The 17,514-nt window shown below is 37.6% G+C and overlaps 2 protein-coding genes across 4 annotated transcripts; both read left to right on the top strand.

Annotated features, from left to right (window-relative positions):
* The first annotated feature begins 352 nt into the window (after nucleotides 1-352).
* LOC122088068 (ATP synthase mitochondrial F1 complex assembly factor 1) lies at nucleotides 353-10,245 on the top strand. 3 transcript variants are annotated; one of them, XM_042657207.1, is made up of 5 exons: nucleotides 353-550; nucleotides 4,806-5,120; nucleotides 7,633-7,712; nucleotides 7,798-7,856; nucleotides 9,721-10,245. In XM_042657207.1, exons 2-5 carry the CDS (start codon nucleotides 4,815-4,817, stop codon nucleotides 10,023-10,025), a joined length of 750 nt encoding a protein of 249 aa, XP_042513141.1. In that variant the 5' UTR covers nucleotides 353-550; nucleotides 4,806-4,814; the 3' UTR covers nucleotides 10,026-10,245. The 3 variants fall into 3 exon arrangements, with proteins under 3 accessions (XP_042513141.1, XP_042513140.1, XP_042513139.1); XM_042657206.1 differs by having other exon boundaries at nucleotides 354-562; XM_042657205.1 differs by lacking the exon at nucleotides 353-550 and adding an exon at nucleotides 4,652-4,713.
* Nucleotides 10,246-12,339: 2,094 nt separating this feature from the next.
* On the top strand, nucleotides 12,340-13,000 carry LOC122088298 (60S ribosomal protein L27-3-like). Its single transcript, XM_042657507.1, has one exon. It carries the CDS (start codon nucleotides 12,415-12,417, stop codon nucleotides 12,820-12,822), a length of 408 nt encoding a protein of 135 aa, XP_042513441.1. The 5' UTR covers nucleotides 12,340-12,414; the 3' UTR covers nucleotides 12,823-13,000.
* Nucleotides 13,001-17,514: the final 4,514 nt, after the last annotated feature.

Raw genomic sequence — 17,514 nt, 5'->3', positions numbered from 1 at the left:
CGAAGTGAAATTGATTTTTCTAATAAGAATACTACCCAATTATGTGCTCTTATTCCTAGACATGATGGCCAAATGACCACTTGTCCCTTATTAGATGTCTGGACGTACACTCTCATTGGCCCACACTGGTATGGGGACCAGACCTTCTTTCTCCCATATTTAAATACCATTTAAAGTTACACATGGAAGATATGAGCAACCTTTTCAATGGACTGTGAGGAAACATCAGCTTTTTGAATAGGAGTGTTTGGGCCACCGGATCGGACAATTGAACCATAAGAGAATCAACCATCAACCCAGAATGGTCCGACCTCTGGCCCGCTTTAGAACCATCATCAAGAACCGTTCAGTGAGAGCTCTCGTCAAACCCATTTTCATTCTCGCTCGGAAAATCCCTCTTAAGGTTGTTACAGATAACTGCCATGCATCTAATTTCAAAGGTCTCAGGAAGATTAAAGAATATTTGAAATCTCAAGAACTTGGGATGTTGGCCATTGAAGCGTGAGACAGCCAAAGCAATCTGAGCTTCGAAGTAGCTGCGTAGCACAAGGTTGTAAACCAGGTACTTTCTGAATCATCTTCGTTCAAATGTTTCATTTTTCCCTCCTGAGGATTGGTTTTGTTTCGATTTTTGGCTTGCTTGATCGATGAAATCATGTTTACCCATTTGCTTGTGACGAGAAGTCAACAATCGTTTTAGAGTTTGTTTTGAATCTGTAGAGAATCCGTGTGAACGATCATAGGTAGTTTCGATGAGTTTTAGAGAGAGATAGGTTGAGTTCTTTATTGCCTGTCAAGTGTCTCCTGTTCGGAGAAAGGACTGAGAAATTCGAATTTGCATATGACATGTTCTTATTTCAGGTTCTGGGGAATTCCCATTGGGCTCAACGACCCTTTGGTAAGCCATAAGTTCGTTGGCTGCCCATTGTTACCACCACTGCCTGTGTTAGATGTGACTAAATATCAAGCATTGATGATTGGAATCTCTGCACTCCAGTTTAGAAAGGGTAAAAGGGGTAGGGTAGAGTTTCATCTTTTCCCAGTTACAGTTTTTACATAACACTCTTCGTCTTCAAGGGGAAGCGAGAGTCTTCTATGCGGTCTGAAGAAATCTATATAACATCTCTCTCTCTCTCTTTCTCTCTATATATATATACATATCTATATATATATATATATACATTTGAAAGGAGAAGGAGATATTCAGGCTTGGATGTTCACTCAAGAGCAAGAGCAAAAGCAATCTTAATCGATTCATCTGCTGCAGCCAGCAGTGTTCTCTAGTATGTGCGATCTCTCTCTTTCTATCTTGATTCATTTGCTAGAGTTTTTTCACTTTTTTTAACCTATTTCCCTTTTTATTCTGATCTCTCCTTTCACTATCCATGTTTATTTACCTCTAATTTTATAGCAGAGGGGGCGTCCTTCGTAGTTACAATGGAAAATAAAATAATTTTGTCTAATTAAAATCGACCCAGGCTCTATATGGCAACGATCTGTGCCAAAATATTGATTCTGAGTCAAATAAGTGTTTCTGTATTTTTGGATTAATTCTGAGCCTTAAATGTTGTATGGTAAAACCTAGAAAAAAAATGTTTTTGTCACTAGAAAAAATCAGAAACATGTATGGAACGCACTTAACAGAATCATTTCTACTGGTTATGTAATTTTGCAAGATTCGCCTCTGTCACTATCTCCATCCCACTGCAGCACCACCGTACCCTTCTCTGACCACCAAGCTTTGCTGGGTCCCTTTCTCCATCTTCATCATGCATGCCTCCAGGCTAATTGGAATGCTTTGACAAAGAAATCATCACTTATTATGTCAAAAATTCTGACTTCTTAGGAACAAGGAGAGGAGACCGATCTCCCACCTCTACTTCACAACATTCTGCTCAGAACCCATCTCTATCTTCCATTGTGGTAAACATATATGCCTTGAATCTATTAATGAAGCCCCGATGAATCTATCATAGAGGTAAGACATGCTGGCCGTCATCCCATGAAAGGCCTAGGATGGAATCCCAATTTCTCCCCACCATGATTTAGAGATCAGAATTGTGTTGTGTCCATCACCTGAGTCAACTTGATCTTCCCCCAAAAAAACTCGTTTGACATGGCCTGTTTACTCTCTGTTATGCCCAAACTCAGCTCATCCTAGTGAAACTTATGCTAGGATTGGCGGTGACCGATTGGATCCATAAGTGGCAGTACACTGCTGACCCAGCCCGCAACCAAGCATCAACCAGCTCGCTGCGACATTTATTGCTGTCACAACCCTCATCGCTGCCACTATTCCCATCACACTGCCCATCGCACCATTCAGCGTCACCCAGCCCCCATCGCTGCAACCCCTGCCCATCAACCATCGCTAAAGCCGCTGCAACCCTTGCTCAGCGCTGCCATCAGTCCTCGTCAGCCCCGTCGCTTCCCATCAATCGCTGCAACCACATACTACTTATGACTGAAATATGTGAAATAGAGGGGCTCTTTACGAATTAATTAGCGGACACATCAGATCCTTTGCTGTTGTGCTTGATCTCAGTTTGTTTCCATGGCTTTGACGAGATACCTGTGAGAAACATAACATTCCATGATACATCAATTGGGATGATATACAAGAAGTATATCAGAGGCACAGGTGTTTCGAATCGGGAAAAATCAAAATAGAAAGGGGAGGTTTTGTCGCTGGTGCTTCAAGTCGCAGACTCCTACTATCGCTTATGTTGCAAGGTCACAAGGTCTCAGAGGTCTTGGAGATCACAGGTCATAGATGTATGGAGTTTCAATCACAAGTTCTCAGTGGTTGTAGAGTTACAGGGTTTAGAAATGCGAAGAGATTACCTCTTCATGGCGAGTGGTTATCTTTAAGTGGAAAATTCCATTTATGCCCCTAGTCACTTGAAAGCACCTATTTTATTCTCTGCATTTTGCTCAGAATTGATTCTTTATTTTAAAAATAGCAATTTTATGTGCCACAAATGGGACTCAAAACTGTGCCGAGTGCCTGATTCAGTTAAAAAAAAAAAGACATAGCATACAGTTTTGGCACCATTTCTGTTCCGAAAAACAGAAAAACACCAGAATCAGTTTCTTAGAATGTTACTGTGTAGAGCCTCAATCTCTAGAAATGACTGACCAAATCAGCCCAATTTAATAAAAATACCAACTTCCCCCATTTTCTGTGGGAATCAGCACCCAATTGGATGTGAATTTTTTATCTCTACCATGTAAATTAATCAAAAGGTTCTGAATGCTCCATTATTTGATCCATGCAGGCTTGGTACAACTACACTTGTTCCATTGGAGAAGAAATGGGTCTAGTATTAGAATCATGTGTCTCTGTTATATTTGGCTTTTTTGGGTGATGTTACAGAATACCAAGCACAATGGTGTTTCAGTGGGTGTTTCAAATCTGATTTTTATATTTGGTAGAGGGTTGGGCATGCCGTCAGCTTTCCTGGAGCTCCCTTTATATTTATACTTCTAGCATTCTTGAAGAAGAAAAGCATTCTGTCTTCTCATGTTTTTCTGCATGGATGATTGGATGTCATGATTTTGAATTTTTATTATGCTTGTGATTAAAATATTACTGATTTTTTTTTTTTTTTAGGGTAAATGAATAATTCATGAATCCGAATCCAAGCACAAATTTTATTTTACCCAATTTTTTGACTGAATCCTAAAATTAACCAAATGGATTATTCCGAATAATTTCCGAATCCGAATTTGTAAACTAGATCTGAATCGAATCATCTTTCGGTGCTGGATCATTCAGAGGCTTTCATGGCATATGTCCATGCCAACTCGAACAATCATGTATCGGAGAAACTCCTAAATTAGCTTTGATTTGTTCAATCTTTATTTATCTTTTCCATTTTTACCACAAATCCATCTCAACATCCTTATTCAACCATACTAAGTTTGTTTATATGTTTTTTACTGCTCCACTTTCAACTCCATACAATATTTTCGCAGCCATAAGATCTCTTCTAACAGCACTATCCACCAAAGTAGGGCCAATGCATGCTGAGAAATAAGGCTGGTTGACATCCAGCGCTGTTGTCCAGACGAAACCAGAACCAACGGGGTTAGTTGGCCTGGTTCTTCCCCTTCTTCCTACACTGGTACTATTTGAGCTCTGCATTTGATGTTCTTATATGTCATGTGGGCTGGTTCAAACATTGCCTTCAATGCAGCCTGCATATGAGCCACATCATCCATCTTAGTGACGACCCCATGGAAATGTTCCTGGCTTCCAGCTTAGCCAACTGTGGCTCTCTGGTGGAACCTGTATCTTCCTATTTTTCTAGGATTCTTGGGGTTTGTAGTAATTTCTTTTTGATACATGACTATCTTTGTTAATAGAGAATCTGAAAACCCAATGGGTGAACACAACCAAGTAAAAGAAAAAAGAAGATGCATAAAATTACATGTCATTGTATGGCCCAATTTTATACTAAATTGCTCTACATGTCCCTTCCTTCTTCTTAAGAAGAAGAATCATGCAGCTTTTTGACATTGATTGAAAGTTGAAACCAATTACAGTGTTCAGTAAAATTCTTTAACAAGATTATGTCTATCTGCTGAGCCTGCTAAGGATATTCTTGATAAAGCCAAACCAAGTCTGAGCGCACTTGAAATTCACTAGGTACACCACCTGGTCCCAGATAGTTTACAACCAGCCAATCATTACAAATCAAAATTCAGATGGTATGATGCCTATTTATAGATAGCCTGAAAACTGGTATCAAAATGAAAATTTATTGCAATAATATGTGCTCCTTCTTGCCCAAATTGTACAGATTTTTACAATGCAACGTTTATCAACAAGAAGATTGGGGTCTATAGCATCTTCAGTGGCTACTCTGTTAAATTGTAGCACTTCTTCAATTCATAAAATTCCTTTTAGCAGCTTCACTCAGCAGACGAATCTACAGCAATTGAAGAAATTGGTGATTCCAGGTGATTTCCTGAAGTGGGGTTCACTTGGTTTCTGTAGAAACTCGAGATTTGCTACTGGGTTTACACCTCTGCAAGACAAACCACTGGACTCAATCATGGACATTGAGAGGGCGAAGAACTGGTCACCTGAGGATCTCACTTCAATCTGGGATGATGTAAGACTTCAAAACCTCATTCATTGCTAGGGCTCATCGACTCATGAAAACCAATCCAATATTTGATCTTCTGAAATCCTTGTTAAAATTTTAGTCTTATGGTGTGTTTAGTATATATGGTGACATTTAACTATTCTTAAATATTCATGGTGTTATTTAGTATTTTTGGTGAAGTTTAAGGGTAAAGGAGAGTTCTAGAAATCTGATATGACTAGAAGTCCTCTACACAAACTGTGAGATAGGGACTTTCTTCTCTACTTCTCTCTCCTTTCTCTCTCTTCTACCCTTCTACCTCTCTTCTCTTCATTTTTCTTTCTGTACAGGTACCGATTTAACCTAGTTTGGTATTCTCACCCTTGTGTTCTATGGTTTCCAACTTCCCATTTTGTTCTTAGTCATCAATTAAATTTGTGATGGATATAGACAATTTGTTGATAAAAATAAATTAAATAATTAAAATCGTGAAGTAGTAAATAAATACATCAAATGGAACGCTTCAGACCTCTTTTCCTTTTAAGAACAAGGGGGTAGTGTTTTGATGTTTCCACATAATGTTGAACTGAGCAGTTGGACCAATGCGACCATTGACTGCTGGTACACTCAGTCAAATCCTATGTGTTGAGCTCATGAACTTTTGACTGGCTAGCAGACTGTCCCATTCAAGCAGTTGGATTGTTTGGACTTTAACAATTTGATCAATTAATGACAGGAAGGACTGTTAATAGTGTGTGGGATTTAAAAACAGTGAAATAGTGCATGATTGATAATGTAAACCAATTGCCCACCCATCTGTTCAAAGGCATGAGCACTGATAATGTGTAAGCATGTCCTATGCCAGGCTATATGTTCTTTTTAAAATATAATTGATTTTGTATCTGTGGGTGAATCATGTATGTATGATACAAGTGGTCAGTAATTTTCTCATTTACGATTTTTGGTGTTGTTATTATTATTATTTTTTTAATGTAGTATTTTTGGCAAATCTCCAGTTTATTATTGTAAGGCTAATTTATTTATTTATTTATTAAATGGTCATTTATTTCCTTGTTAAAGTATTGCTGTGAAGTTTTTATTTCATTTAAAGGGCTGTTTGTTGATTGGAGCCTCGGATTATTCAAGAGTTTGAGTTGTAATAGGAGTTTAAATTAAACATACTTTTGGACAGGGTTATCAGCCAAAACATGGGCATTGGTTTGTGGTAATGTAATTCTGAATCTGGGACTGGGTTCAATATTCTGGTCTTCTGCTTCGTGTCAAAGACAACAGCCGTTGGTTGATGCTGTGGCTTATTCTTCCTTGCACTTTTCACTTACTTCTGTTGCAATTTGGTTGATTATGTTTGCTTTAATTATGTGTTTCCTAAAATGGATCAGATCTATTGCTAGCTAATTTGATTATTAGAAACTAACTATTATTTTCTTTAAATACCAAGCTTTCTTTCTCGTGCTTTTGGAGTTTTGCAATCAGTTGCAGTCGACTGGTATATTTGATGTCATTGAGATATGATTTTGAAGATTCTGATATAAGCAATGGTTTCCTGAGCCCCACCAAGGAAGGGCTTCATACACACAGGAGGATATTCGATTGAAATAAACTCTGAAATTAAAATATGTTTAGTACAGATAATCTCTCTATTTAGTGGTCGGGATTGCCACATCATTCAACTATGTGGGACAATATGGTGGGTCACCTGTGAAGGATTCCTGGTTGGACCATACAAAAAGGCCTGTTTGCCTTCTGATATCAGTAGGTTCCTTTTCTATTCTTCTCCTATAATGAGAAATTTCGTTGGATTCAGAAATCATTCGGTGAGCATGACAGAGGCCCCCCAAGTGGAGAAAGTTTAAAGAGGGTTTCATGAAATTGATCGTAAATCAATGGTGTTTGGATTTTATGTTTTAACACAAACCTTACTCCCTTAAAAATTTGTGGATCCATTAGCTGGAAAAGGTACAATCTTCTCCTACATCCATTAGCGAAATCTCCAGATGAAACTGATGGCTATGCTAGGAAGTCTGGCCTCCTGTCCATTTTTTGGTGCAGTTCAGGATTGGCAGTGTTGACTTTCTCAACCTTCTACATAATTAGGTGTCCCATTTTTTTTGTGATATGCTTAAAGCTGCAATGTGAGTTAGATAGGTAGTATTGCTGAGGTTATGTCTTACCTCCCTATGCATCTTTCTCCACTTTGAGTCTGACACCTGTGAGTGCTTGATTTGACATTCAACTTATTGAGAGATCATTCTATTTGCCCCGTTTCTGTGAAACCTGAGTCTCAATTTTAATGCCCCGGAATTTTATTTATTTATTTTACTTATCTGATCAAAATTTGAAGACATTCAAGTTGGGCCAGTAACATTTCACTTGATATACTTCTATTCTGCATGGATTAGTTTTTTATTTTTATTTTTATGTTTGTTTGGGATATTAGCAGTCAGAGAATTCATTTGAAAGACTTGAACTGATTTAAAGTGTGGTTCTTTACTTTTTCTTGCTCTAATAATTATATCAGTACCACTTGGGGAGAGGCCATATTGGTACAGCCATGAAAGCAAAATTGTATCATTTGATGGAGCAAAGAGCAAATCCTTGGTAAACTACTTTTACTTATGTGCTTTCTGTTTTGATTATTCTTTCATTGTTCTCATTGCTGTCCATGTCTGTTGAATTGTTGCAGGCGGCATTTTGTCATTCCTCTGTGGAAAGGAAGTGGTTTTACAACTATGTTTGTTCAAGGTTTAGTCCCTAACCACCAACTTTAATCAACCAGATATAAATGTTGAAGCTTGTTTCTGGAAAGGATTTCACTGAATGATAACCTTGAATTTGATCTGGATTATTTTGGCGTGAAACTAAATTCATTCTGAAGTATCATAGATCTTTCCAATAACACATACTTGTTGAAATAATAATATCTATTTAAAAGTTGATTCTGTTCATTTATTTATGGCCTAACAAAGTTTTTCTTATTTTAGAGAAGAAAAAAAAAAGTGTTTATTACATAATTATAACTATTTTTTTGGGTGAATAACATAATTATAACATGATCATATGTAACCAGCATTTCTCTCCTGCATCATAAATTTTGTACAAGTGATCTTCTTATCATCGGTTTTGACATGCATTTTGTTGGTTTGATCCTTGGTTGATAGCAGTAATGTGCCCTTGCAAAATCGATGTCTACCAAGTCTGCTTCTTCCAACTTTTCTACTTATTTTCTGCCTTTTCAGAATCTCAAAAGCTTTCTGGAATTCAAACTGCATATCATTTCTAGAATCATGATACTGTTAAAGGAATTTCAAATTATCAACTGTGCGTTAAGTCATCTGAGTCTCTTTGAGAGTCTGATAAGTTTCTGAAATTGTTGCTGAAGATTTTGATATTCTGATATTAACTTGTGCTCAAAATGGTGACGTCCTTCATATCTATCTTTTTTTTGTTGATGTCTTAACCATATATTTACTTCTTCTAACTAGTTTACTACCAACTAATAATCTCCTGCCATCAACTACCAAGGAGCATTATCTCATGTCAACCAGTGACCTGTTTGGTTCCTGGCTAGTCTTTTGGCTCCATTGGTTTTTTTAAATATTTGTCCTCCAACCTGTGACCTGTTGATATTGAGAATTTCACAGAAAACTAAAATATGATGGATGAAGTAGAGGGGTGCGTCCGGCTGTAGTGTGACCAATGTATTCTTTTAGAACTTATGAAAAATTCTATAGGACAGTCGGTTATAATGTATGGTGTGGAATGTTAGGCAGTTATGAATCATCGTATAGATTAATTCAGTGTAGTTGAGAATTGAGATGTATGTGTGGCGAAACTAGGAAGGGTATAGTAAGGAATGATTATATTAGAGCTGATTTGGGTGTAGTTCCAATACATGATTAGCTACAAGAAAGTGATTTGAGGGGGCATGGCCATGTTCAACAGAGGCCTTTGGAATCTCCAGTACTGAGGAGTGATTTGATGCACAAATTGAATTACTAAAAGAACCAGGGGCAGACCTAAAAGGACTCTAGGAGAAGTGGTGAGGAAAGACATCCATAGCTTAGGCCTTGTATCAAATATGACCTTGAACAGAGCTGATTGAAAGGTAAAGATTCATGTAGCCAACACCATTTAGTTGGGGATAAGGCTGAGTTGTTGTTGTTGTTGTTGTCATAAAACTTCATGAATAAAGAATAAGTATCCAACTGCACTAGTGTGCTTCATCTTTATCATTAAATGCTTACACCAGAGTCTCCTGGTAAGCATCCAACTGCACTAGTATGCTTCTTCTTTGTTGTTGAATGCTAACACCACTCAGTTTTCTATTCTCACCCAAAGAGTTGATAAGCTGCCTGAATTATATTATTGTAGACTTGCGAAAGATTTATCCCTAGAAGGAAAAAACAATCTCCTTTACCATTACATCTTGAATTTGGCTTCTTGCTCAAATTTATAGAATTGTAGAGGAAGTTAAGTTTCGAATCTTGAAGAATTATGATCCATGAAAGAAAAGAAAAAAAATAAGAATCAAACTGAGGTTTCTTCAATGAAGAAATGTTCAAAGTTACCTTCCAGAGTTTTTATAGGATGCAAATTTTTCTTGCAGTGCAGTTGCCCCACATACTTTTCACTGGCCTTGAGGATTACAAGGCAAGAGGAACTCAAGCAGCTCCCTACTTCACAGCGACTCATTACACTGAATTTGCTGACAGCAAAGATTTGGTGCTTATCCATGGGGATGTAGTGTTCACCAGCAAGCTCAGTGATTCAGAAGCAAAGTGGCTTTTGGAGACCACACAATCTTTCTATCTGAATGATGTTAGGTACAAACTGGTTGAAAGGTTCAACAGAGACACTCATGAATTTGAGTTCAATGATGTGCTACGAGCATTGGAGATGCCCCTCGTGTGACGGCAAGTTAAGCTGCGTTTTTTTTTTTCTGAAGCATATGGATCATTTCTTTGCACCAGTAAATCTTTGGGATGAAATTTTGTACAGACAAAGGTATTTGCCCTTGACTTCATGTTTTATCTAGACCTGACATTGGAACTTCGGCAATTGTGAATTGACTGCATAATGATCCAAGTGAGGTATCAGTTTATAATGAGCACTAATGGGTTTGTTCAGTAAATACAGGCCTGACCTTGCAAATGTTTGTGAAGAAGAAAGTTAAGATGGCAAGATGAAACCAAGGACCTGAGCAAGGGCTGATCCCAAGTCAATGGTCCTAGAGCTGTTTCAACCAAGTTTTGACCTGAGATCAGGGAGTCAACTGGGATCAGTCCTGACGAACCCTGAGTCAACTTATCTAATAGTAGAACGGTTCCAAAACTAAATTCCTTGGTGAAACATCTATCCTCTGATAATTGCATTTGGATTAACTTTGGGCACAGCTGTAGTCTGTAGGTGATTTAGTGAAAATGAAGAATGAAATGGGTGGAGAAGTACAGGCACATCGCCCGTGTGCGATAAGCTAGCGGTGGTACCAATGGGGGTGCTGGATGGAGCATCATGTAGGTGGGGTAGGGGTCATTTCAAAGTGGGGAAAGAGAGAATGCTTGTTGGCTAGCCTTTTCCATATATAAATCTCTCAACCCTCTTATGAAATGATATATCTAGACGTATTGTGAAAGGAGAGAGAAACACTTATAAACACACACAAGGAGATATTAGTGTATGCTACGGAGCTGACTAAGGAACTCAATCTATATATAGAGGAGGTTAAACCCATTTTTAACAGTGTTTTTAGAGATAGATCTAGTAATCGAACGGTAATTTAATTAGGTCAAGAGAGAATTGTTTTTTCTATCACACTAGGTGAATTTAAATGGTTTTATTAGCCTTTCAAGTTTAGTTAATCCACCTCCACTCTTTGTGGATTGGGCTTGATAGAACCTTACTTTTAAAATCTAACCATTAAGGAGTGGGTGGTCCAAGTTTTTATAAGCCTTCAAACCAAGCTATTCTCATTCCACATGGAATCATTGCTTTTTTGGTGGATCACAAGAAGTTCAGACCGAGTTTTTCTTCATCCATGGTATGGAGAAAAGCTTTTAAGCCATGAGAGGTAGTTTCGAATTGGATCACATAGAACGGAGGTGAGAGTTTAATAATATAACTTAATGCTTGATAGTCTAATCATATGGATACACCATGGTGGATGAAGAAATTCTCTGTACAAACAAAAAAATCTTCTCCATATACTTATTAGCAAGAAATACAACATAACCAAAAGGTTTTTTCTCATTCTTCATTGAATGATGGTAGCATAACAACCCATGAAATGCTAATAGACGAATGTAATTCAATCCACTACCAACGGGTTGAAATCGTCTGCAATTCCGATCTCGTACAATTCCGTGCAATACCACCTTCAGGCGATGACACGTGTATTGATACCAATACAATGGCCCAGATCTGGTACAACTAATAAAACATTAAATCAGTGAAAAGACATTTAAATCAGATCTGGGTCATTGTATTGGTATCAATACACGTGTCACCGCTTGAAGGTGGTATTGCACGGAATTGTACGAGATCAGAATTGCAGACGATTTTTTTCCACTACCAACTGGAGATGAAACATTTAATTCAATCCAAAATAGATGTTTCGTGACATTTTAAAAATAACAAACCATTGTATTAATAATAATTCACCATAGAAAACATAAAAAAGGTAAAAAGTTTTGTAGCATTGCCCTGCCCAGCCCAGCCCAGTCCAGCCCAACCCATTTCTCTTTAACTTACAGGTCGCGGAGCAAATGTCACAAACATTTAGCAGCCTATAACGGCATAATATAGTGTATAAATTAAGGGTGTCAACTGATTTGGTTCAAGATATAAAATTTATAAACCAAAATTGAATCGAGAATAGAAACACATTTCAAGATAAAACATCAAACTAGATTGGCTTGATTTGGTTTTGGTTTTGGTTTTTGTTTGGATCTTTATTTGGTCTCATATTTAGTTTAGGTCTTATTTTACACCAAAAACTATCTTTTTATCACCTTTAACAAAAAAAAAAGAAAGAAAAAGAAACATATTTGTTAGTAAAAAATGAATATATGAAGATGAGTAATTCGATTTGGTTCAACGATTTTAATCATAAATTCAAAACCAACTAAATCGAAAAAAGATTCCAATTTTTGAAACCGGTACCAAACCGATTTAGTTTGGTTCGATTTAGCTTTTGGGGTTCTGATTCTATAATATAAATGACCGTATGGTGATCAATTCAGAAACCCTAGCTCAAAGGAGAAAATCTTCCTGCCACTGTCTGAGAGAGTATAGAGAGGCGAAGATGGTGAAGTTCTTGAAACCCAACAAGGCGGTGGTTCTTCTTCAAGGTCGTTACGCTGGAAGAAAAGCTGTGATCATTAGATCCTTCGACGATGGAACTCGTGACCGCCCTTACGGCCACTGCTTGGTTGCTGGAATCGCCAAGTACCCCAAGAAGGTGATTCGCAAGGATTCAGCGAAGAAGACTGCGAAGAAGTCCCGTGTGAAGGCTTTCATCAAGCTCGTGAACTACAACCACATCATGCCCACTCGTTACACCCTCGATGTGGATCTCAAGGACGTCGTCTCAGTCGATTCTCTCCAGTCTCGGGACAAGAAGATCACGGCCGCTAAGGAGACCAAAGCTCGTCTTGAGGAGCGATTCAAGACTGGGAAGAACAGGTGGTTCTTCACCAAGCTAAGGTTCTGAGGTGATTTTGGTTTTTCTTGGGTTTTAAAAGTGTAGCGATTCCTGAGATGGGATTGGATCCCTAGATTTAATCTTATAACTTTTTGAGGTGCATTTTTGTTGTTAACTTGAATATTTCAGCTTGTGTTCTGCTTTGGATCATTTATATTTGTTGAGAGTTAGTTTTGTGTTCTCTTTATATTGGTTATCTTCTAGGGTTTTAATTGGTTTTTTTTTTTGGAATCGAAGTTAGTCGACTACTTTTCGTTAAGAGTTGGTATGCCTCATTCCATTAAAATACCACTTCTGGTAGTGTTTCGACTATGGAAGCGTATTGTTTTTCATTGCTTATTGAAAGTGTTTTGTCATGGGGAAATAGGGTTGGAATGAGTCTTTGAAATGGATATTTTTGAGTTGATGAATGGTGCAAGTGGTGTCGAAGGCTATTCTAGTTGGGGGGATTGGATTGAGCTAAAGGTGGACATTACCTGTGGAACCAAGTGGTTTGGTTATATGTCTTCAGTATGATCATGCATATCTGGAGTAGGGGAACAGAATTTTAGATTTGTATTCTTCTACCTAATGTGAAACTTCTGCCTTTCAATTCTCAGTTTAATTATTTAGTTGGAGGGATTGGATTGAGCTAAAGGTGACCATTACCTGTGGAAACGAGCGGTTTGGATATGTCTTCAGCATGATCATGCATCTCTGGAGTAGGGGAACATAATTTTAGATTTGTATTCTTCTACCAAATGTGAAACGTCAGCCTTCCAATTCTCAGTTTAATTATCTCTCCATCTGCCCTGCTTCACTAGCATTATAACATCATTTCTAGGTTGTGTAGTGGGTTGTGTAGTACTTTGTAATTTTGTCGCTGAAATATCTTGATTAAAGTAAGATAAATCAAAATCATATCTAAGCATGGTTTATCTTAATGTTATCAATAACTTCATTGTATATACTTGTTTTTCCCTCATTTTTTGCTCATGTATAGACAATCTGGAATGTGTTTTATCTAGATGGTTCTAATGCTCTAATTCCCTCTGCCTTCCCCCACCCCAACAATGGTGGATGGAATCTTGGGATTATGTAGATGCAAGGCAAGTCTCATTCTCAACAAGAGTTTACAATTATTGATTATTCTATAATGAGGAATTTGAAGGACCAGGTGTATTCAGATCCTTGCTCTTTTCCACCTCAGCTCCTTGATCTCAAGAACTTAATATTAGTAAGAGTTATGGAAATATGGGTCCAGCTTGCTGGCATTGTGAGTACATTTGGGTACAATGGTGTCAGTATTGTATGGGTGTACTTGTAATCAACAAGAACAACAACATTCAGGTGTAGTGGAGTTGATCTCGGTCGTACTTTTGAACTCTGGCTAAAATCCGTCTGGTTCTGTTCATCAGTCGATTGTTGAATGTTTGGTAGATTTCCTAATTGAATGGCTCAATTGGACATTGAAGCACATGCATCTGATTAGGCATGCTAGAGTGCTCGAGTCATTTGGGTATAATATTTGGTTCTATTGGAATCACTGTTCAAATTTGGAGCATGAAATCGCCCACGGACTACGACCTGGGCTTGATGCGCCCTGGCTTCGGCTATTGTCAATGCCTGTCCATTTTCTTTTGTGGGTGGGTTGTCAAGAAGTGATCCCAAAAGGGGCGTCCAAGCACGGGCTGAGTATGAATGCTTCCTTTATTCAAACAAGCTTTATTATTCCTCTTCCACCGACCGCTATTTGAGCCGCGGGTTTTGAGTGAGCCGGTTCTATAAGTCTTTCCCATCTGATCTCAGGATCAAATCTTCATTTTTGAGATGGTTAATGCATCCGTTCCAGTTTCATTTGCTGATTGTCTACTATTTATCTTCCCCCCCCCCCCCCTTTTTTAATAATATTGGTTGTGAAGGAATTATAAAAGTGGAGAATTGATTATTCCAATTGAGATGCTCAGACATTGATTCATTAGTCAGGGTACCATAATTGCTAGTTCTAGGGGTATCTGTTAGTATTGTTGTCTTGGGAAGTTGTATGATCTTTTGCATGTCATAGTTGTGTTAAAACGCTAAGTTGATGCTTTTATGAGTTTATCCAGTAGGAGTTTCACCTAATATGCATCACGTTTTGTGGGAGATAAAAAATAGCATTTTCCTGGTATGTTAAAAGGTTCCTGGTTGAGGTTAGAATATTGGATTAGTATTCAGTATGTATATTTCTTGTGATGAAGCTATGGGGTTCTTTTGTGGGTTGTAACATTATATAGAGGAGCAGCTCAACATTGGGAAGAACAAGTGGTTCTTCACCAAGCTCAGGTTTTGAGGCGTTTTTGGGTTTTCTATGGTTTAAAAGGCGTAGGGATTCCTGAGCTTGGGTTTTAGATCCTTGGACTCAGTTTTAGAACTTTTTGTGGTGTTTTTTCATTATTAATTGAATATTTTGGCTTGTATTCTGCTTTGGATCATTTATATTTGTTGGGAGTTAGTTTTGTGTTCTCTTTCTATTGGTTATGTGGGATTTTCATTTATAGAAGCGTATAGTTTTTCATTGGTTATTGGAAGTGTTTTTGTCATGAGGAAATGAGTCGGTACGTTTTTGAATGGGATTTCTTTGAGTAGATGAATGGATCATATGGCGTTGAAGGCTATTCTAGTTGGAGGGATTGAATTTGGCTGAAGCTGACTATTACCTGTGGAACCAAGTGGTTTTTTTTTATAGGATTATATATGTTTGATCATGCATCACTGGAGTAGACAGGATATTATATTTAGTCTCCCACCAAATGTGGAACTTCTGCCTTTCATGTCTCAAGTCGAGTTATCTAAGTCGCATAATGGGTTGTGTAGTACTTCGAAATTTTGGGCTGAGAAATTCAATCACTGAAATATCTTGATTAAAGTAAGATAAATCTAAATCATTTCTGAGCATGGTCATCTTAATTTTATCTATAATTTTGGTGTCTACGTTGTTTTTACCTTTTTTTGCTCATGTATGGACACAATCTGGAATGCGTTATATTTAGATGGTTCCAATGTTCTACTCTCCTCTGCCTGCCTTCTCCCACCCCAACAATGGTGGATGGAATCTTGGGGTTACGGAGATGCGAGGCAAGTCTCTTTCTCGGGTTCAACAAGAGTTTACAATTCTTGATTCAATAATGAGGAATTTAATGGCTAGGTGAATTCAATTCCTTGCTCTTTTCCTTGTCAGCTTCTTGATCCCAAAAACTTAATATTTATGGGTGGTAGTATGGGCATTGGTAGGGCATTTGGGAACTATGATGGATGTATTATATGGTTGTACTTGTTTGTAATCAACACGCCCAGTTCCATTCAGTTGGAGTGAAGCTGAAATCTATCATCTGAACTTGAAATTTGGCTAATATCACTCTTTGCTACTCATGAGTTGATTGTTGAATGTTTGATAGCTTTCTTATTTGGATGGCTCAACTGGCCATGGAAGCATATGCATCTAATTAGGCACGCTAGCATATGCATCTACGGACAAATTCTATATATGTATAAGAAATATCAATCAAATTATCTAACAAAATGAGCTCTTCTTTAAATTTTTTAATTGCAAATATAATACATGAAATCAAAAGCAAGGAATATAAATTTATAGGAGAGATTTCGATTTACAGACTTTAATACGAATAGTTGTAGATAAAACTAGATAAGACAACACAATGTTTATAGGATATTTGATTATAGGACACTCAGAAAATACTCTTAACAATTTTTACAGAATACTCAGAAAATTTACAAAACACTCTTGACGAAACACTCTATTTCTTCTATATTTCGTGGTGTCCTCTAATGATGAGGAGTCCTCCTTTTATAGATGACAGATATCAAATTGCAACAAACTATGGTTGAGAGATGTTGATGGACTTGGATAGAGATGGCGTCGACAAGGCATCCAACCAACCGAGAATGACAGGTGAACAACCTTAAAATAAGGTGTTTTGGTGCAAGAGGTCTCACTTGCACCATGACTCAATGTCGTGATAATCAGACACGCTATTCTAATTCTTGGCAAGTGTCAAGCATCCACACCTAGTGCCATTCTAGTCAGATTGACGTCTTGGCATGCATCACGCAGCACTATAAACGTATTATAGTGAGTGTCATGGGTGAACACTTTAATAATTCACCTTATTAAGATTTTTCTAGAAAATAGTGGGTCCTCCCACGTGGAATGCCAGAGAATCTTTTGTGGCTTAATTTTAGTCATACACCTGGACTATGAACAAGATAATTTTCGGCTGAAGCTTATCAATTTCTGACATCAACCCCACACCTTATTAGGTGTACCCCTTTTCAGAATAGAACACCTTATCTTGAGGTTGTTTACCTGTCATTCTCGGTTGGTTGGATGCCTTATCGACATTATCTCTATCCAGGTCCATCAGTATCTCTCAACCATAGTTTGTTGCAATTTGGTGTCTACCATCTATCAAAAGAGGACTTCTCATCCTTAGGGGACACCACGAAATATCGAAGAAGTAGAATGTTTAGTCAAGAGTGTTTTGTAAGTTTTTTGATTGTTCTGTAAACATTTGTAAGAGTGTTTTCTGAGTGTCCTGTAATCAAGTATCCTATAAACATTGTGTTGTCTTATCTGATCTCATCTACAACTGTTCGTATTAAAGTCTGTAAATCGAAGTCTCTCATATAAGTTTATCTTCCTTACTTTTGATTTCATGTATT

The sequence above is a fragment of the Macadamia integrifolia genome, chromosome 9 (assembly GCF_013358625.1).
Source record: "Macadamia integrifolia cultivar HAES 741 chromosome 9, SCU_Mint_v3, whole genome shotgun sequence".
Lineage (NCBI taxonomy): Eukaryota > Viridiplantae > Streptophyta > Magnoliopsida > Proteales > Proteaceae > Macadamia > Macadamia integrifolia.
Note: the sequence above shows the minus strand (reverse complement) of the source record. Positions and strands in the feature narration are given on the sequence as shown.

Excerpts from the sequence above, each read along its gene's own strand:
- LOC122088298 (XM_042657507.1), top strand. The coding sequence starts at position 12,415 with ATGGTGAAGTTCTTGAAACCCAACAAGGCGGTGGTTCTTCTTCAAGGT.
- LOC122088068 (XM_042657205.1), top strand. Across the intron at positions 5,121-7,632 it reads TCACTTCAATCTGGGATGAT|TACCACTTGGGGAGAGGCCA; the intron begins GTAAGACTTCAA and ends TAATTATATCAG. Across the intron at positions 7,857-9,720 it reads TACAACTATGTTTGTTCAAG|TGCAGTTGCCCCACATACTT; the intron begins GTTTAGTCCCTA and ends TTTTTCTTGCAG.